A 21,630-nucleotide genomic window follows, 5' to 3' on the forward strand; every position below is an offset into this window, starting at 1 on the left:
TAGACTTGCATTAGCGACGCATTGCCACACGTCGCAACCGTCATCACAAAAAAAGTTACATGTAACGTTTTTTTGTGCGTCGTGACCGCCCCCGCCTCCCCGCACATCACAATGGGGCAGCGGATGCATTGTAAAACTGCATCCGCTGCCCCCGTTGTGCGGCGCTTTCACAGTTTGCGTCGGTGCGCCGTAACGTCGCATTGCGACATGCAGTGCACGACGCTAGTGTGAAAGTAGCCTAAATGTGTAAACTTTTATATGTAGTTGCAGATATTAGAAACTTGAAAAATATTATTTTTTGCTTTTGTTTTCTCATTAGCCAATGACCAGCTAATTTTTTTTTTGTTTTTCATGTTTGTATATAAAACACGTTATTTTTTTGAGATGCACAATTTATCCAATAATGCATTTCTTGTTTGGAGAGTTGAGGGGATTTGTTTTCTAATAAAATGTATACGAATTATTTATCCTATTGCAATAGAGGTGTGTTTGATAGTTCTGGACTGGTTGTGTTTTTTTTCTACTAATTTGTATACCAGAAAAGCAAATAGTTCACTATTTTAGATCATTTAGAGTATTTAAAATATCCTTAGGTTCAATTATATGTTTCATTCTAATAAAGGGTATTGGTCATTAGAAAAAGGGCCACATCACCGATTACTTGAACCTGTAGACTAAAGGTACCGTCACACTAAGCGACGCTGCAGCGATACAGACAACGATGCCGATCGCTGCAGCGTCGCTGTTTGGTCGCTGGAGAGCTGTCACACAGACCACTCTCCAGCGACCAACGATGCCGAGGTCCCCGGGTAACCAGGGTAAACATCGGGTTGCTAAGCGCAGGGCCGCGCTTAGTAATCCGATTTTTACCCTGGTTACCAGTGTAAAATGTAAAAAAACAAACACAAACACTACATACTCACCTTCGCGTCCCCCGGCGTCCGCTTCCCTGCACTGTGTGAGCGCCGGCCCTAACAGCAGAGCGGTGACGTCACCGCTGTGCTGTGCTTTCACTTTACGGCCAGCGCTCAGTCAGTGCAGGAAGCGGACGGCGGGGGACGCGAAGGTGAGTATGTACTGTTTGTTTTTTTACATTTTACACTGGTAACCAGGGTAAACATCGGGTTACTAAGCGCGGCCCTGCGCTTAGTAACCCGATATTTACCCTAGTTACCATTGTAAAACATCGCTGGTATCGTTGCTTTTGCTGTCAAACACAACGATACACGGCGATCTGACGACCAAATAAAGTTCTGAACTTTAACCAACGACCAGCGATATCACAGCAGGATCCTGATCGCTGCTGCGTGTCAAACACAACGACATCGCTATCCAGGACCCTGCAACGTCACGGATCGCTAGCGATATCGTTTAGTGTGACGGTACCTTAACTAACATCTCCACTCCATTAATACGCAGAACGACATAGGTTAAATACATGTTACCTACTTGGTCATGTTAATTTGTTTACGTATAGATATAGCACCTAGGTGCTTTTAATATGTTTACACTACTTATGCTGTCAACAAATTGTTTGACTGTTTGTTATGGTCATACTTTCCCTTCCCTTATCTTATCCTCCCCCCTCCCTTTTCCTCCCTCCCCTACCCACCTTTTAACTATCCTGTTTTAGTTGGGGTCTAAGGGGTAACATTTCTCCTTATGGAGAGTGACATACGAGCTGGCTTGTCAAGGTAAGGAGGCTTATTCGCCGTGCAATGCTCCTCTGGGAAATTAAATATGCAAATTGCCTCTTCCGAGAAAAAGAGGACTTAACTCTATAGCGCCACCTGTTGGAAGTAGCGATCCTACAAGTCACAATCAACCCTCTAACGAGTCGTGCAATATGACTTAGGATAAAAGCCAAATCAGTATCTCAATTCGCAGACACGGTGTTTCGGGCTGTTGGCCCTCGTCAGTGCGAAGCATGAGAACTGATTTGGCTAGGTGAGAGGCTCTGGACTGGGGTCTAAGGGGTAACGTTTCTCCTTATGGAGAGTGACATACCAGCTGGCTTGTCAAGGTAAGGAGGCTTATTCGCCGTGCAATGCTCCTCTGGGAAATTGCTGTTTTAGTTGAAAATTCAACAAATCTTTTGAAAAAGAAACAGGGCCACATGAAATCGAGAGAAACACACGACGTGGCCGAAGCGCTGTCAGATTGATGGAGTGCAAGGGTCATGTAGGCCGATAAACTCATTTCCTACAGTGCAGCCAGTTAGGCTGGAATCACACATGCAATAGGAAGGGGAGTTTTACTAAGCACTATCCTAAGCCTATCTCCTAACATTAGTACATGAAGTGTCAGACAACTGCTTTCATCAACAGAGCCCATCTATACTAACGTAACCCATCTCTCAGGATAGGATCTCGGCTGCGGCAGGATCATATTCAGGGCAAGTACTCGTTTTGTTACCATCAGTCACAGCTGTGTCTGCCTAGTCGAATTCAAAGAATTTAACTCAAAGTCAATATGTAATGCAAGTTCTTAAAGGGAATCTGTCACTATGAAAATGCAGTCCACCCTTTAGCCACCATGTTATAGAGCAGAGAGCGCTGAGCAGGTTGATATATACACTCACCGGCCACTTTATTAGGTACACCTGTCCAACTTCTTGTTAACACTTAATTTCTAATCAGCCAATCACATGGCGGCAACTCAGTGCATTTAGGCATGTAGACATGGTCAAGACAATCTCCTGCAGTTCAAACCGAGCATCAGTATAGGGAAGAAAGGTGATTTGAGCGCCTTTGAACGTGGCATGGTTGTTGGTGCCAGAAGGGCTGGTCTGAGTATTTCAGAAACTGCTGATCTACTGGGATTTTCACGCACAACCATCTCTAGGGTTTACAGAGAATGGTCCGAAAAAGAAAAAAAATCCAGTGAGCGGCAGTTCTGTGGGCGGAAATGCCTTGTTGATGCCAGAGGTCAGAGGAGAATGGGCAGACTGGTTCGAGCTGATAGAAAGGCAACAGTGACTCAAATCGCCACCCGTTACAACCAAGGTAGGCCTAAGAGCATCTCTGAACGCACAGTGCGTCGAACTTTGAGGCAGATGGGCTACAGCAGCAGAAGACCACACCGGGTACCACTCCTTTCAGCTAAGAACAGGAAACTGAGGCTACAATTTGTACAAGCTCATCGAAATTGGACAGTAGAAGATTGGAAAAACGTTGCTTGGTCTGATGAGTCTCGATTTCTGCTGCGACATTCGGATGGTAGGGTCAGAATTTGGCGTAAACAACATGAAAGCATGGATCCATCCTGCCTTGTATGGAGCATCTTTGGGATGTGCAGCCGACAAATCTGCGGCAACTGTGTGATGCCATCATGTCAATATGGACCAAAATCTCTGAGGAATGCTTCCAGCACCTTGTTGAATCTATGCCACGAAGAATTGAGGCAGTTCTGAAGGCAAAAGGGGGTCCAACCCGTTACTAGCATGGTGTACCTAATAAAGTGGCCGGTGAGTGTATAGTATAGTTTTGTGAGAAACAATTCAGTGTGACCTGTGTTTTCATTCATTTCATGTTGCTCTTTCTGGGATGTTAGGTCCAGTGGGCGGTCCTATAAGTGACTGACAACTTTCTTTGTATACATGTGCATACAGAGATAGCGGTCAGTCACTGATGGTACCGCCCACCGGACCTAACATCCCAGAAAGAGCAACATGAAATGAATGAAAACACAGGTCACACTGAATCATTTCTCACAAAACTATACTATATATATCAACCTGCTCAGCGCTCTCTGCTCTATAACATGGGGCCTGCAGATCGGACTACATTTTCATGATAACAGGTTGCCTCAAAAGAGCAAAAAAATTTGATTTAAAAAACTCATTTCAAGTCAGGCAATCATGAGATGATATAAAGACAAAACGTGACTAAATCTGGGCAGATAGATAAATCCAGCAGGAGCTACAGGAATTAATCCAGTATAGTTTTCAGCAGTCTAAAGGTACCGTTACACTAAACGATTTACCAACGATCACGACCAGCGATATGACCTGGCCGTGATCGTTGGTAAGTCGTTGTGTGGTCGCTGGGGAGCTGTCACACAGACAGCTCTCTCCAGCGACCAACGATCAGGGGAACGACTTTGGCATCGTTGAAACTGTCTTCAACGATGCCGAAGTCCCCCTGCAGCACCCGGGTAACCAGGGTAAACATCGGGTTACTAAGTGCAGGGCCGCGCTTAGTAACCCGATGTTTACCCTGGTTACCAAAAAAAACAAACACTACATACTCACCATCTGATGTCCGTCAGGTCCCTTGCCGTCTGCTTCCTGCTCTGACTGAGTGCCACCGTACAGTGAGAGCAGAGCGCAGCGGTGACGTCACTGCTGTGCTGTGCTCTCACTGTACGGCGGCACTCAGTCAGAGCAGGAAGCAGACGGCAAGGGACCTGACGGACATCAGATGGTGAGTATGTACTGTTTGTTTTTTTTTTACATTTACGCTGGTAACCAGGGTAAACATCGGGTTACTAAGCGCGGCCCTGCGCTTAGTAACCCAATGTTTACCCTGGTTACCAGTGAAGACATCGCTGGATCGGTGTCACACACACCGATTCAGCGATGTCAGCGGGACCTCAACGACCAAAAAAAGGTCCAGGCCATTCCGACACGACCAGCGATCTCGCAGCAGGGGCCTGATCGCTGGTACGTGTCACACATAGCGAGATCGCTACTGAGGTCGCTGTTGCGTCACAAAACTTGTGACTCAGCAGCGATCTCGCTATGTGAGACGGGGCCTTTAGATTAAAGGGAATCTGACAGCAGGCTTTGGATTCACAGGAAGCTGCCACTGAGGGCTGTCGCCGGGGTTACACACAGCTCAGCATTCTGAGCACTGCAAGCGTCTACAGCAGAGAAAAACAGGAATTCTATTAAAACTGCTCCAAGAAGTGCAGTAAGTAAAACATTGATGGAAACAGACTCTCTTCCCCTACATCATGTTACTTTCAGATTACACAGCAAAAACTTGCTGACAGATTCACCTTAACCCCTTCATGACCCAGCCTATTTTGACCTTAAAGGGAACCTGTCACCTGAATTTGGCGGGACCAGTTTTGGGTCATATGGGCGGGTTTTTCGGGTGTTTGATTCATCCTTTCCTTACCCGCAATATTGCCTTGCGCAGGCATGTACTCCGGAGGACAGAGAATGAACTTCAATCCAATATTGCGGCCAGCATGCAGCCAGCGGGTAAGGAAAGGGTGAATCAAACACCCGAAAACCCCGCCCATATGACCCAAAACTGGTCCCGCCAAATTCAGGTGACAGGTTCCCTTTAATGACCTGGCCGTTTTTTGCAATTCTGACCAGTGTCCCTTTATGAGGTAATAACTCAGGAACGCTTCAACGGATCCTAACGGTTCTGAGACTGTTTTTTCGTGACATATTGGGCTTCATGTTAGTGGTAAATTTAGGTCGATAATTTCTGAGTTTATTTGTGAAAAAAATGGAAATTTGGCTAAAATTTTCAAAATTTCGCAATTTTCAAATTTAGAATTTTTATTCTGTTAAACGAGAGAGTTATGTGACACAAAATAGTTAACATTTCCCACATGTCTACTTTACATCAGCACAATTTTGGAAACAAAATTTTTTTTTTTTGCTAGGAAGTTATAAGGGTTAAAATTTGACCAGTGATTTCTCATTTTTACAATGAAATTTACAAAACCATTTTTTTTTAGGGACCACCTCACATTTGAAGTCAGTTTGAGGGGTCTATATCTCTGAAAATACCCAAAAGTGACACCATTCTAAAAACTGCACCCCTCAAGGGGCTCAAAACCACATTCAAAAAGTTTATTAACCCTTCAGGTGTTTCACAGCAGCACAACTAACTTGGAAGGAAAAAATGAACATTTTACTTTTTAGTCACAAAAATGATTTTTAGCAACAATTTTTTTATTTTCCCAAGGGTAAAAGGAGAAACTGGACCCCAAAAGTTATTGTACAATTTGTCCTGAGTACGCCGATACCCCATATGGGGGGGGGGGGGGAAACCACTGTTTGGGCGCACGACAGGGCTCGGAAGGGAAGGAGCGCCATTTGACTTTTTCAATGAAAAATTGGCTCCAATCTTTAGCGGACACCATGTCGCGTTTGGAGAGCCCCCGTGTGCCTACACATTGGAGCTCCCCCACAAGTGACCCCATTTTGGAAACTACACCCCCCAAGGAGCTTATCTAGATGCATAGCGAGCACTTTGAACCCCCAGGTGCTTCACAAATTGATCTGTAAAATTGAAAAAGTACTTTTTTTTTTTCACAAAAAAATATCTTTTAGCCTCAATTTTTTCATTTTCACATGGGCAACAGGATAAAATGGATCCTAAAATGTGTTAGGCAACTTCTCTTGAGTGCACCGATGCCTCATATGTGGTCACAAACCACTGTTTGGGCGCACGGCAAGGCTCGGAAGGGAAGGAGCGCCATATGACTTTTGAATGAAAAATTAGCTCCAATCGTTAGCGGACACCATGTCACGTTTGGAGAGCCCCTGTGTGCCTAAACAATGGAGCTCCTCCACAAGTGACCCCATTTTAGAAACTAGATCCCCAAAGGAACTTATCTAGATGCATAGTGAGCACTTTGAACCCCCAGGTACTTCACAAATCGATCCGTAAAAATGAAAAAGTACTTTTTTTCACAAAAAATTTCTATTAGCCTCAATTTGTTCATTTCCACATGGGCAACAGGATAAAATGGACCCTAAAATTTATTGGGCAATTTCTCCTGAGTACACCGATACCTCACATGTGGGGGTAAACCACTGTTTGGGCACACGACAGGGCTCGGAAGGGAAGGAGCACCATTTGACTTTTTGAATGAAAAATTAGCTCCAATCGTTAGTGGACACCATGTCGCGTTTGGAGAGCCCCTGATGTGCCTAAAAATTGGAGCTCCCCCACAAGTGACCCCCTTTTGGAAACTAGACCTCCCAGGGAACTAATCTAGATGTGCGGTGACCACTTTAAACCCCAAGTGCTTCACAGAAGTTTATAACGCAGAGCCGTGAAAATAAAAAATCATTTTTCTTTCCTCAAAAATTATTTTTTAGCCCGCAATTTTTTATTTTCACAAGAGTAACAGGAGAAATTGGACCCCAAAGTTGATGTCCAGTTTGTCCTGAGTACGCTGATACCCCATATATGGGGTGGAACCACTGTTAGGGCACACGTCGAGGCTCGGTAGGGAAGTAGTGACGTTTTGAAATGCAGACTTTGATGGAATGGTCTGCGGGCGTCATGTTGCGTTTGCAGAGCCCCTGATGTACCTAAACAGTAGAAACCCCACAAGTGACCCCATTTTGGAAACTACACCCCCCAAGGAACTTATCTAGATGTATGATGAGTGCTTTAAACCCTCAAGTGCTTCACAGAATTTTATAACGCAGAGCCGTGAAAATAAAAAATTATTTTTTTCCCACAAAAATAATTTTTTAGCCCCCATTTTGTTATTTTCCCAAGGGTAACAGGAGAAATTAGACCCCCAAAGTTGTTGTGCAATTTTCCTGAGTACGCTGATACCCCATATGTTTGGGTGAACCACTGTTTGGGCACACGTCGGGGCTCGGAAGGGAGGGAGCACCATTTGACTGTTTGAACGCAAGATAGGCTGGAATCAATGGTGGCAACATGTTGCGTTTGGAGACCCTTAAACAGTGAAAACCCCTCAATTCTAACTCAGACACTAACCCCAACACACCCCTAACCCTAATCCCAACTCTAGCCATAACCCAAATCAAAACCCTAACCCCAACACACCCCTAACCACAACCCTAACCCCAACACACCCCTAACCCTAATCCCAACCCTAACCCTAATCCCAACCCTAACCCCAACACACCCCTAACCCTAACCATAACCACAAGCCTAATCTTAACCCTATTTCCAACCCTAACCCTAAGGCTATGTGCGCACGTTGCGGATTCGTGTGAGATTTTTCCGCACCATTTTTGAAAAATCTGCAGGTAAAAGGCACTGCGTTTTACCTGCGGATTTACCGCGGATTTCCAGTGTTTTTTGTGCGGATTTCACCTGCGAATTCCTATTGAGGAACAGGTGTAAAACGCTGCGTAATCCGCACAAAGAATTAACATGCTGCGGAAAATACAATGCAGCGTTTCCGCGCGGTATTTTCCGCACCATGGGCACAGCGGATTTGGTTTTTCATAGGTTTACATGGTACTGTAAACCTAATGGAAAACTGCTACGAATCTGCAGCGGCCAATCCGCTGCGGATCCGCAGCCAAATCCGCACCGTGTGCACATAGCCTAATTCTAACCCTAGACCTTGTGGAAAAATAAAAGTAAATATATTTTCTTTATTTTATTATTGTCCCCACCTATGGGGGTGATAAAGGGGGGGTTCATTTACTATTTTCTTTATTTTGATCACTGTGATAGGTTTTATCACAGTGATCAAAATGTACCTGGAATGAATCTGCCAGACGGCAGATTCGGCGGGCGCACTGCGCATGCGCCCGCCATTTTGGAAGATGGCGGCGCCCATGGAGAAGACGGAGGGACACCGGAGCTTGGTAAGTATGAGGGGATGGGATCGGAGCACAGGGGGGAGCGGACAGGATGACGGGGGGAGCGGAGCACAGTACGGGACAGGACGGAGGACTGGGGAGGAGATCGGTGGCGGTGGCAGATCAGGGTTTCCAGCCATGGCCGATGATATTGCAGCATCCGCCATGGCTGGATTGTAATATTTCACCACTTTTCATAGGTGAAATATTACAAATTGTTCTGATTGGCTGTTGAAAGTGAAACAGCCAATCAGAGCGATCGTAGCCACGGGGGGGCTGAAGTACCACTCCCCATGTCCCTGTAGGTTGGGTGAAATTACAGTTAACCCTTTCACCCGACCTGCAGGGACGCGATCATTCTGTGACACAGCATATGCGTCACAGGTCGGATTGTCACCAACTTTCATGACGCATAAAAGGGAACCTGTCACCCCCAAAATCGAAGGCAAGCTAAGCCCACCAGCATCAGGGATTTATCTACAGCATTCTCTAATGCTGTAGATAAGCCCCCAATGTATCCTGAAAGATGAGAAAAAGAAGTTAGATTATACTCACCCAGGGGCGTTCCCGCTGCGGTCCGGTCCGATGGGCGTCGCGGTCCGGTCCGGGGCCTCCCATCTTCTTACGATGATGTCCTCTTCTTGTCTTCACGCTGCGGCTCCGGTAGGCGCAGGCGCCAGGAAAGTTCAGAGAGGCCCGGCGCCTGCGCACTGCAGTACTTTGCTCTGCCCTCAACAGATAAAGTACGCCTGCGCCGAAGCCGCAGCGTGAAGACAAAAAGAGGACGTCATCATTAGAAGATGGGAGGTCCCGGACCGGACCGCGACACCCATCGGATCGGACCGCGAGTATAATCTAACCTCTTTTTCTCATCTTTCAGGATACATTGGGGGCTTATCTACAGCATTACAGAATGCTGTAGATAAGCCCCTGATGCTGGTGGGCTTAGCTCATCTTCGATTTTGGGGGGTGACAGGTTCCCTTTAATAAATCTGCCCTATGGTTCCTGATATCAAGTTAATACACACTGTACCAGGAAATTATGATCGGTTTGTCCTTTAAATATTGTGTGTGTTAGGTTAAGGTACCATATATACTCATGTATAAACCGAGTTTTTCAGCACTTTGTGCTGAAAACTCTTATAGCAGGGCACAGTGACAGCTGCCGGTTTCCAGAAGACATCCTACTCACCCCAACAGCATGCCCTCGCTGCATCTCGTTGGTTCCGTTGCACTGCTCATTAAGGTAATAAATATTAACGAGTCTTCACTCCCATAGGCGTGGAGCGCATATTCATTAGAAGAGCTGCAGGAAGCCAGAACCATCGAGATGCTGCGATGGCGCCGGGACCACCGAGATGCTGTGAGGGCACGCTGGAGGGTGGGAAGGATAGGGGATAAGGATCCATTCATACAGGACAGGAACCAGGGAGACATGCATAGCAGGACAAGGACCTGGGGAGCCATGCATATCAGGACAGCGATGGGGGGAGCCATGCATACCTGGACAGCGATGGGGGGAGCCATGCATACCAGGACAGCGATGGGGGGAGCCATGCATACCAGGACAGCGATGGGGGGAGCCATGCATACCAGGACAGCGATGGGGGGAGCCATGCATACCAGGACAGCGATGGGGGGAGCCATGCATACCAGGACAGCGATGGGGGGAGCCATGCATACCAGGACAGCGATGGAGGGAGCCATACATACCAGGACAGCGATGGGAGGAGCCATGCATACCAGGACAGCGATGGGGGGAGCCATACATATCAGGACAGCGATGGGGGGAGCCATGCATACCAGGACAGCGATGGGGGGAGCCATGCATATCAGGACAGCGATGGAGGGAGCCATGCATACCAGGACAGCGATGGGGGGAGCCATGCATACCAGGACAGCGATGGGGGGAGCCATGCATACCAGGACAGCGATGGGGGGAGCCATGCATTCCAGGACAGCGATGGGGGGGAGCCAGGCATACCAGGACAGCGATGGGGAGAGCCATGCATACCAGGACAGCGATGGCAGGAGCCATGCATACCAGGACAGCGATGGGGGGAGCTATGCATACCAGGACAGCAATGGGGGGAGCCATGCATACCAGGACAGCGATGGGGGGAGCCATGCATACCAGGACAGCGATGGGGGGAGCCATGCATACCAGGACAGCGATGGGGGGAGCCATGCATACCAGGACAGCGATGGGGGGAGCCATGCATATCTGGACAGCGATGGGGGGAGCCATGCATATCAGGACAAGGACTTGGGGAGCCATACATATCAGGACAGGGATGGGGGAGCCATACATACCAGGACAGCGATGGGGGGGGGGGGGGGGGGAGCCTTGCATATCTGGACAGCGATGGGGGGAGCCATGCATACCAGGACAGGGATGGGGGGAGCCATGCATACCAGGACAGGGATGGGGGAGCCATACATACCGGGACGGGGGAGCCATGCATACCAGGACGGGGACGGGGGAACCATACATACCAGGACGGGGACGGGGGAGCCATGCATACCAGGACAAGGAGGAGGGGACAATGCATACCCGGCTTATACTCGAGTCAATAAGCTTACCCAGTTTTCCATGGCAAAAGTAAGTGCCTCGGCTTATACTTGGGTCGGCTTATACTCGATTATATATGGTAAATTCACTATATAAATGATTACTTTAAAAGGCCAATACCTTGCTTTCTTGTTACTGTTCTTTTTTATAGGAGTTTCTTTTTCACTTTTTTCTTTTTCTGTTCTGTCCTTTTTCTCTTTCTTCGACTGCATGGGAGGCACAAATTGCTGTGTTACCTGCTGTGCAACCAACTGTGATACAGGTCGTGGTTTCCTGCATAAAGAAAACAAAGTTATTTCTGGAAAACATTTTTTTTTATATAAGAGAAAGACCAAGACTATTGTACCCCTCATTGCTTGCAGAACACTTATGTTGGGCTGCTGCTCAGCTTGCCAGCCCTAGTTACATCATCTCATGGTGCAGACTGACAAACAGAAATTTTAAACTTATTTGAAGGGTCAGTTTCAACCAAAATGCACTTTGTTCATTACCATAAGAGATTTCCAAGGTTTCTCAAAATCTGACAAAGAATGGAGAATGTTCTCCTCTTGCTTGTTCTATATAGTCTCTCTTGATACTGTATACACACACACACACACACACACACACACACATTATATACTAGCTGAAGAGCCCAGCGTTGCCTGGGCATAGTAATATAATATAGTGTGTGTGTGTGTGTGTGTGTGTGTGTGTGTGTGTGTGTGTGTGTGTGTGTGTGTGTGTGTGTGTGTGTGTATACATATTATACATATTTGTATATACACTCAGACACATACAGTATACATATGTGTGTGTACGTATATATTTAAAGGGACTCTGTCACCCCCTTCAGCCGTTATAAACTAAAAGAGCCACCTTGTGCAGCAGTAATGCTGCATTCTAACAGACTGCGCCTGTGCGGCCACCCAGCTTGTGAATCCCAGCACTGTGCATAATGCGTAACACACTGCGGGGCTGGGATTCACAAGCTGGGTGGCCGCACTGGCGCAGTCTGCAAGACTGCATGTGAGGTCAGACGGCCAGAGCTCACTGCTCCTGCCATAGCCAGTACTTAACAGCGCAGGCGCCGGATTTTAGTGGAAAATAGTGCGGAGGGGGCGGCGCCCGGCGCCGAAGAAGATTTGAGTGACTGAAGTGTGGCGGTTGCAGCAGAGGGGTTAAGACCTGCCTCCAAGGCTAAAGAGAGGTATTTTGGCAAAATTATAGAACGCTTTATTTTGGCTATAACTGCACCACAAACTAAAAGAGCCACCTTGTTAGAATGCAGCATTACTGCTGCACAAGGTGGCTCTTTTAGTTTATAACGGCTGGAGGGGGGGGTGACAGTGGCCCTTTAATATATGCACACTGATAGATATTACACGAATATACAGCTCTGGCAAAAATTAAGAGACCACTGCAGAATGTTCAGTTTGTCTGATTTTTCTCTTTATAGGTATATTTTTGAGTAAAATGCAATTTGTTCTTTTATTTTATAAACAAACTACTGGCAACAAGTCTCCGAAGTTCCAAACACTAAATTTTGCATTTATTTTCTGAAAATGAGAAATGGTCAAAATAACAAAAAAATGCATTGCTTGCAGACCTCAAATAATGCAAAAAAAACAAACAAGTTCATAATCATTTAGAAACAATAATACTAATGTTTTAACTCAGGAAGAGTTCAGAAATCAATATTTTGTGGAATAACCATGATTTTTAAATCCCAGCTCTCATGCGTCTTGGCATGCTTTCCACCAGTCTTTCACACTGCTTTTGGGTGACCTTATGCCGCTCCTGGTAAAAAATTTAAGCAGTTCTTTGTTTGATGGCTTGTGACTATCCATCTTCCTCTTGATTAAATTCAATAGGTTTTCAATGAGGTTCAGGTCTGGAGATTGGGCTGCCCATGACAGGGATTTGATGTGGTGGTCCTTCATCCACACCTTGATTGACCTAGTTGTGTGACATGGAGCATTGTCCTGCTTGAAAAACCAGTCCTCAGAGTTGGGGAACATTGCCTGAGCAGGAGGAATCAACTATTTTTCCAGGATGCGGCTTGATTCATAAGTCCTTCGCAAAGAACAACCTGCCCAATTCCAGCGTTGCTGAAGCATCCCCAGATCATCACTGATCCTCCACCAAATTTCACAGTGGGTGCAAGACACTGTGGCTTGAACACCTCCCCAGGTCTCCGTCTAACCATTAGACGACCAAGTGTTTATCTGGGGATGCTTCAGCAAGGCTGGAATTGGGCATATAAACTTTGCGAAGGATGCGTTAATCAAGCCGCATACAAGGTTATCCTGGAAAAACAGGATGTAGCTGCCAGTCTGTAGCTTTGTTGTCCCCAAGGTCTGCTGTTTGATCTTGTTGTAATGGACTGCCATCTTAGAAATTTTAAGGATTGAGACAACATGACGCTCACTGTGTGTGTCCCTCTTCTAGTAAAGCCAGAATTGAGCCCTTTTTTTCCTCACTCAAGACTTTTCTTTTCAACTCCTTTGGGATAGTTAAAAGTTATTTTTTCATTCTTATTACTTTTGGGATATTACTACCACTTGTTTTACCATCCAGCTTGTCCTATTGCAAGAGGATTGTGAACACCACAGCAGGGTTTTTTATACTTTCCATCATTAAATAAGATTTGGTTCAGGTGATCACCTAATCAGAAGCACATTAAGTAGAATGAGGTGTACTTTGGTTAGAATTCAACGGACACTGGAATGGAATGGCTGTCAGCCATGTAGAGAAGCTGATTTTTATAAAACTGTGCAGTAGTCTCTTTATTTTTTTGAGCAGCGTATATACAGCTACAGCTCTGGCAAAAATTAAGGGAACACTAAAATCCCACATCCTAGATATCACTGAATGAAATATTCCAGTTATAAATCTTTATTCATTACATACTGGAATGTGTTGAGAACAATAAAACCTAAAAATGATCAACGTAAATCACAACTAATATGCCACGGAGGGCTGGAGTTGGAATGATGCTCAAAATCAAAGTGGAAAAATGATAATTACTTACGGGTAATTTGATTTTCCAGATCCATGACAGCACCGTTACATGAGAGATGGTCCCGCCCCCAAGAACAGGAAACCTGCATAGGAGATAAAAGATGGGGGCGGCACCTCTCTCCTCAGTTTGTTTACAGAGAATGTAAGGTAACCGCTATGTTAGTTTTAGGCATATAAAAAATTATATTTAACTCTAAGACTATTTATCTATTGTTAAGTGGTTATTACCCCATCTTTCATTTGTGTATATATATATTTTTTTTTTTTAAGAGATTTTTTTTTTTTTTTTTTGTGAAACACACACCATCACCAAGATAGGGCGGGAACTAGAGCGGTGCTGTCATGGATCTGGAAAATCAAATTACCCGTAAGTAATTATCATTTTTTCCCTTCCCCATGACAGCACCGTTACATGAGAGGAAGAAATAGAAAGAACCTCTAGGGTGGGACAACAGCAGATAGTACTTTCCTATCAAAGGCAAGATCTGATAGCCCCAGATTCAATCTATAATGGCGGAAGAAAGTAGAGGGTGAAGACCATACTGCTGCATTACAGATTTGCTCTATCGATGCATTTGCCCTCTCTGCCCAAGATGTGGAAATAGCCCTCGTAGAGTGGGCCGTAACACCAGGTGGAGGGACCTGTCCCGAAGAGGAATAGGAAAGTGATATGGCCATACGGAGCCAACGTGCAATAGTCGACTTTGTGGCCTTTTTTCCCCTGTTTGCTCCCTGAAAGGAGACAAAAAGGGCTGAAGACTGTCGCCATGGTTTTGTCACTTCTATATATTGAAGAAGGCAACGTCTGACGTCCAAGCAATGGAAGGTTTCTTCTCCCTGGGATTTTGGGTTGGCACAGAATGAAGGCAAGATTATCTCCTGGTCCCTGTGAAATTTCGAGTTGACCTTAGGTAAGAAGGCCGGATCAGATTTTATAATTACCCTATCCTCCAGAATTTCAGTATACGGAGGGTCAATAGATATAGCCTGAAGCTCACTAATGCGTCTGGCTGAGGTAAGGGCAATCAGGAGAACTGTTTTTAGAGTTAGCGCTTTTTCCGATATGGAGGAAAGAGGCTCGAAGGGAGAGGAGGTCAAGGCGTTTAAAACTAAATTTAAATCCCAGGGAGCGACCTTTGGACGAGGTTTGAATGGTCTGGCTGTAAAGGAGGCCCGAATGAACCTACACACCCAGGGGTGATCAGCCAATTTTTGGTCAAACAAGGCGCTAAGCGCCGAGACTTGCACTTTTAGAGTGCTGGTAGATAATCCCCTCTCCAGACCCTTTTGGAGAAACTCTAGGATTTCAGATATAGGGACCTTCTGAACGGTATCAGTTATTCCTCGGCCTGAGAATTCTAAAAATTTTCCCCATACCTTTTGGTATTTATCAGTTGTGACTTTTTTTCTACTGGACAGTAGAGTAGTAATTAACGGATCCGAGAACCCCTTTGCTAGCAGAAGTCCCCTCTCAAGTTCCAAGCAGTGAGGTGTAGGCTGTGAACCTGAGGATGTGTCACCGGACCCTGGTGCAGAAGGTCTGGGACCTCTGGAAGTATCCACGGGTCCGAGATGGACATACGTCTGAGCCAAGTGAACCAAGCTCTCTTTGGCCAGAAGGGTGCGATTAAGATTATGCGTGATTTCTCTTCTCGGATCTTCTTCAGGACTGTAGGGATCAATGGGATCGGGGGAAACGCATAGGCTAGTTGGAATTTCCATTGGTGTAGTAACGCATCTACTCCTTCCGGGTTCTCTTTCGGGTTTAGAGAGTAGAACCTTTTTACTTTCCGATTCTGCCTTGTGGAAAAAAGATCCACTTGAGGAAGCCCCCAGACTGCACAGATTTCTCCAAATATTCTTTGATTTAGCGACCACTCGCCCTGGTGCAGGACGTGACGACTCAGAAAATCTGCGACAAAGTTTTCCGACCCCTTTAAGTGTGTACTTGTGAGGGATAAAAGGTGGTTTTCGGCCCAAAGAAATAGTCTTCCTGCTTCTTCCATTAGGGAACTTGATCTGGTTCCTCCCTGTCGATTTATATACGACACCGTTGTGCTGTTGTCGGATAATACTACCAAATGTTTTCCTTTGAGATCTTCTTCTGATTGAAGAATTGCTTGCCTTACTGCTGTTAATTCCCTCAGGTTTGAGGAGGCTGATTGCATCTGTGGATCCCATAGACCCTGTAGGATCCGATCTGATAGGTGTGCTCCCCAACCTAACGGGCTCGCATCTGTGGTCAGTATCACCGGATTGTGGATTGACCATGGGACCCCTTTTTTTAGATTTCCGGAATCTAGCCACCAGCTTAGAGAGTCCCGGACATGTTGTGACAATACGATTTTTCGGTTTAGATTGTAGGGTATTCTTGTTTGTTCTGACAGGATCTCCCACTGTAGGTCCCTTGAATGAAGTTGTGCCCATTGGACCGCCGGAATTGTTGCAGTAAGCATGCCTAGGAGGGACATGGCTTCCCTCACCGAGACGTATTGGGCCACCTGTATTTGTGTTATTCTTTGTTTTATGCCCTCGATTTTCCTGTCTGGAAGGATACAGATCTGTTTGATTGAATTTAATTGGATCCCCAGGAACTCCTGTATCTGGGCCGGAATCAATCTTGATTTTTTTAAGTTTATTATCCACCCTAGTTTGGTTAGTAGCTCTCGTACTGTCGTAACTGCTTTTATGCAATCTTCTTGATTGTCTGCTATCAAGAGGAAATCGTCTAAATAGGGCACTAGCAGAATGTTTTCTCTCCTTACGAAGGATGCTACTTCCGAAATTATTTTTGTAAAAATACGAGGAGCTACCGATACCCCAAAGGGGAGACATTGGTATTGTAGATGGGTGTAGACCTGCCCCAGCTGCACAACCAACCTCAGGAATTGTTGATGCTCTCTGCTGATTGGCACATGATAATAGGCATCGGTAAGGTCTATCACTGCCATATAACATCCTGGATACAGCAGTTTTACCGCCGTTCTCAGAGTCTCCATTTTGAATTTTTCTACTCGGATGAATTTGTTTAATTCTTTTAGATTGAAAATAGTTCTTAAAGATCCATCCGGCTTTGGAGTGAGGAAAAGGGTGCTGTAAAATCCCCTTCCTATTTCCTGCGAAGGTACTCTTACCAGGACTTTTTTGTCTAGAAGAAGACGAACTTCTTTTTCGAGAACCAACTGGTTCTTTTTGGCCACACGAGTAACTTTCATTCGGTGGGGAGGAAGGGAGATGAAATTTAACCGTAGACCGTCTGTTAGCAAGTTGATTACCCATTGGGACGGCTGTAAGGTTACCCACTGATGGACAAAAAACCGTAACCTTCCTCCCACCTGGAATATGGCGTCATTGTTTAGGGTCTGGTTTTGGGGGTTTATTGAAAAGAAAACCTCTTTCTCTTTTCTCACCCCAGGGTTTCCCCCGTGTGGTTCTATCCGTTGGGCGGCCTCGGCCCCTACTCGATCCTCGAAAGGACCGACGATTGTCATACCAACGTCTTCTAAAGAAGGGAGGTGGAGGGAAGTGTTTTTTCTTGTCCGCCGCTTTTTCTAAAATCTCATCTAAAGCGCTGCCGAATAAATATTGGCCCTCACAGGGGACTGCACAGAGCTTCACTTTGGATTGGAAATCAGCATTCCAGTTCTTTAACCATAACGCCCTTCTTCCTGAATTTGAAAGGGCACTAGCCCGGGCAGCAAACCGCACAGAATCAATGGCAGCGTCCGCCAGGAATCCCGCTGCATTTTGAAGTGGAGAGATGACTTCCAGAAGTCTGTCTCTTGGACATTTGTTTTTTATTTGGTCGCTAAGTTCCTCCAACCATTTAACCATGGCACGGGCAGTACAAGTAGCCGCTACTCCAGGTTTAAACGCCCAAGTTGAGGCTTCCCAGGCTGATTTTAGAAAGGCATCCGCCTTTTTATCTAGGGGGTCTTTTAGGGCCCCCATGTCCTCGAAGGGAAGTGCTATGCCCCTGGAGGTACTTGCGATAGCCGCGTCCAACTTAGGCGCCTTTTCCCATTTCTCGCAAATTTCCTCACTAAAGGGATATTTACGTTTCAAGGCCTGGGGAACTGAAATCTTTTTATTCGGTTTTTTCCATTCTTTTTTAATGAGATTTAGAATGTTATCATGAAACGGGAAAACTTTTCGTTTCTTATCCTCCAAATTACTGAACATAGAGTCCTGCACTGTTTGCTTCTCTTTTGGCGTCTCAACCCCCAGGGTGGACCTGACCAGTTTTAGCAACTTCCCCACATCTTCTGATAACACATAAGGCCGGCCACACTCTTCATCTGAAGAGTCCAGGTCCGAACCCTCGTCGGGCGGAAGCTCACCCAGTTCACCCTCGGATTCTACGTCAGATGCCTGGGCAGACGTAGGGAATGGGTTTACGGAGCTCTGCAGTCCATGATGTTTTAACTGCTCCTTTACAGTGCTTTGTACTTCGCTTCTAACAATATCTTTTATATTCTGAAGCAAAGATGATGACTCTTCAGACACAGTTTTTTCTATGCATGAGCGGCACATACGCTTTTCATACGTTTTGGGAAGGCTTCTATCACAGAGTGCACATACTTTATGCTTTTGTTTAGAGGTGACTTTTTTTCCCTGCATATATACAAAAAACACAGTGTCACTGACATGTTTTTTGCCTTACAAAGGCACTCACCCACCGGACCCTTAGTACCACGACAGGTTGTGGGATTTCAGCTGGGATCGTCGATTCCTTCGGATCTGCCATCCTGCAGGAGACTGTTCCCAGCGCCTGCTTGCCGCCTTGTCAGTTTTAAATATGGCGGGCAGGAAGCGGTGTGTGCGCCTCTGAACTTCCTCCCCCCCGGGGAGTGTCAGCACACCGCTTCTTCAGCGTGTAGCGTCACTTCCGGTTCAATCCCGGAAGTTCCCCCATTCAGTCGGCGCCAGCGTCGTGATGGGAACGCTCACTCTTTTTCCCTCGGCCCAGCCTCCGGCCAGGAGCGGATGCCGGGGAGTCCGCAGTGGGAAGGACGCACCTGCAGCTCCAGGTATGGAGGCGACGCGCACACGCCGCCACCGCTGCTCCCACCGCGGACCTCGGTCAGAGACCGGCCAAGCACGGGAGACCTCTCCCCATGCAGCACCGCAGGTTCCCCGCAAGAACAGGAAACCAAACTGAGGAGAGAGGTGCCGCCCCCATCTTTTATCTCCTATGCAGGTTTCCTGTTCTTGGGGGCGGGACCATCTCTCATGTAACGGTGCTGTCATGGGGAAGGGAAAAATGAAGTTACAGGCTGATCCAACTTCAGAGGAAATGCCTCTAGACAAGGAAATGATGCACACAGCCCTCCACGTGCCTGTATGACCTCCCTACAACACCTGGGCATGCTCCTGATGAGGTGGCGGATGGTCTCCTGAAGGATCTCCTCCCAGACCTGGACTAAAGCCTCCACCAACTCCTGGACAGTCTGTGGTGCAACGTGACGTTGGCGGATGGTGCGAGACATGAAGTCCCAGATGTGTTCAATCGGATTCAGGTCTGGGGAACGGGCGGGCCAGTCCATAGCTTCAATGCCTTCATCTTGCAGGAACTGCTGACACACTCCAGCCACATGACGTTTGGCATTGTCCTGCATTAGGAGGAACCCAGGGCCAACCGCACCAGCATATGGTCTCACAAGGGGTGTGAGGATCTCATCTCGGTACCTAATGGCAGTCAGGCTACCTCTGGGGAGCACATGGAGGGCCGTGTGGCCCTCCAAAGAAATGCCACCCCACACCATTACTGACCCACTGCCAAACCAATCATGCTGCAGGATGTTGCAGGCAGCAGATCGCTCTCCATGGCGTCTCCAGACTCTGTCACGTCTGTCACATGTGCTCAGTGTGAACCTGCTTTCATTTGTGAAGAGCACAGGGCGCCAGTGGCGAATTTGCCAATCCTGGTGTTCTGTGGCAAATGCCAAGCGTCCTGCACGGTGTTGGGCTGTGAGCACAACCCCTATCTGTGGACATCGGGCACTCAGACCATCCTCATGGAGTCGGTTTCTAACAGTTTGTGCAGACACATGCACATTTGTGGCATGATGGAGGTCATTTTGCAAGGCTCTGGCAGTGCTCCTCCTTGCACAAATTCTGAGATAGCGGTCCTGCTGCTGGATTGTTGCCCTCCTACGGCTCCCTCCACGTCTCCTGGCCAGTAACCTGGTAGCGCTTCCAGCCTCTGGACACTACGCTGACAGACACAGCAAACCTTCTTGCCACAGCTCACACTGATGTGCCATCCTGGATGAGCTGCACTACCTGAGCCACTTGTGTGGGTTGTAGACTCCGTCTCATGCTACCACGAGTGTGAAAGCACAACCAACATTCAAAAGTGACCAAAACATCAGCCAGAAAACATTGGTACCGAGATGTGGTCCGTGGTCCGTGGTCCCCACCTGCAAAACCACTCCTTTATTGAGTGTGTCTTGATAATTGCCAATAATTTCCATCTGTTGTCTATTCCAATTGCACAACAGCATGTGAAATTGATTGTCAAACAGTGTTGCTTCCTAAATGGACAGTTTGATTTCACAGAAGTTTGATTTACTTGGCGTTATATTCTGTTTAAGCGTTCCCTTTATTTTTTTGAGCAGTGTATATATACAAACATATATAATACACACATATTTATACATATAAATACACAGACACATAGTTGCGTGTAATTTGTGTGTGTGTATATATACATACATACATACACACACACACACACACACTATTTTGGACCATAAGACACACCTCAGTTTTAGAGGAGGAAAAAATTGAAGCAAAAACCCCATCCTGGTATGCATAGCCCCCTCATCCCTACCCTGGTATGCATGGCCCCCCTCATCCCCATCCTGGTACGCATGGCACATTCATCCTTATTCTGGTATGCATGCCCTCCTCATCCCCATCCTGGTATGCATGGCTTACTCATCTGAATCCTGGAATGTTGCTGCCAACAAGCAGAGGACAGCTGCCGGAATGTTCATTGCTTTCCACACTAGGACTGTGGGCGTGTGGAGCAGTGAATATTCACTGATCTCTAATAGTGGGTAAAGTGTTAGCCGCAGGCTTCCTGCAGCTGTCGGGTGTTCACGTGCGCCCACTACTTAACCCCTTCCTGACATCCGACGTACTATCCCGTCGAGGTGGGGTGGGCCCCCATGACCGCCGACGGGATAGTACGTCATAGCCGATCGGCCGCGCTCACGGGGGGAGCGCGGCCGATCGCGGCCGGGTGTCGGCTGCATATCGCAGCTGACATCCGGCACTATGTGCCAGGAGCGGTCACGGACCGCTCCCGGCACATTAACCCCCGGCACACCGCGATCAAACATGATCGCGATGTGCCGGCGGTGCAGGGAAGCATCGCGCAGGGAGGGGGCTCCCTGCGGGCTTCCCTGAGCCCCCCGCAGCAACGCGATGTGATCGCGTTGCTGCGAGGGTCTTACCTCCCTCCCTGCAGCTCCCAGACCCGGATCCAAGATGGCCGCGG

The 21,630-nt window shown here is 47.0% G+C and overlaps 1 protein-coding gene across 1 annotated transcript in view; it reads right to left on the bottom strand.

Moving 5' to 3' along the window:
* The window catches only part of YAF2 (YY1 associated factor 2), a 55,439-nt gene that overhangs the window by 11,768 nt on the left and 22,041 nt on the right, over positions 1-21,630 (bottom strand). The window contains exon 3 of the mRNA XM_077265121.1: positions 11,241-11,393. Coding sequence (XP_077121236.1) covers positions 11,241-11,393 — 153 coding nt within the window. The remainder of the gene's footprint in view (positions 1-11,240; positions 11,394-21,630) is intronic.

The sequence above is a fragment of the Ranitomeya variabilis genome, chromosome 5 (assembly GCF_051348905.1).
Source record: "Ranitomeya variabilis isolate aRanVar5 chromosome 5, aRanVar5.hap1, whole genome shotgun sequence".
Taxonomy (NCBI): domain Eukaryota; kingdom Metazoa; phylum Chordata; class Amphibia; order Anura; family Dendrobatidae; genus Ranitomeya; species Ranitomeya variabilis.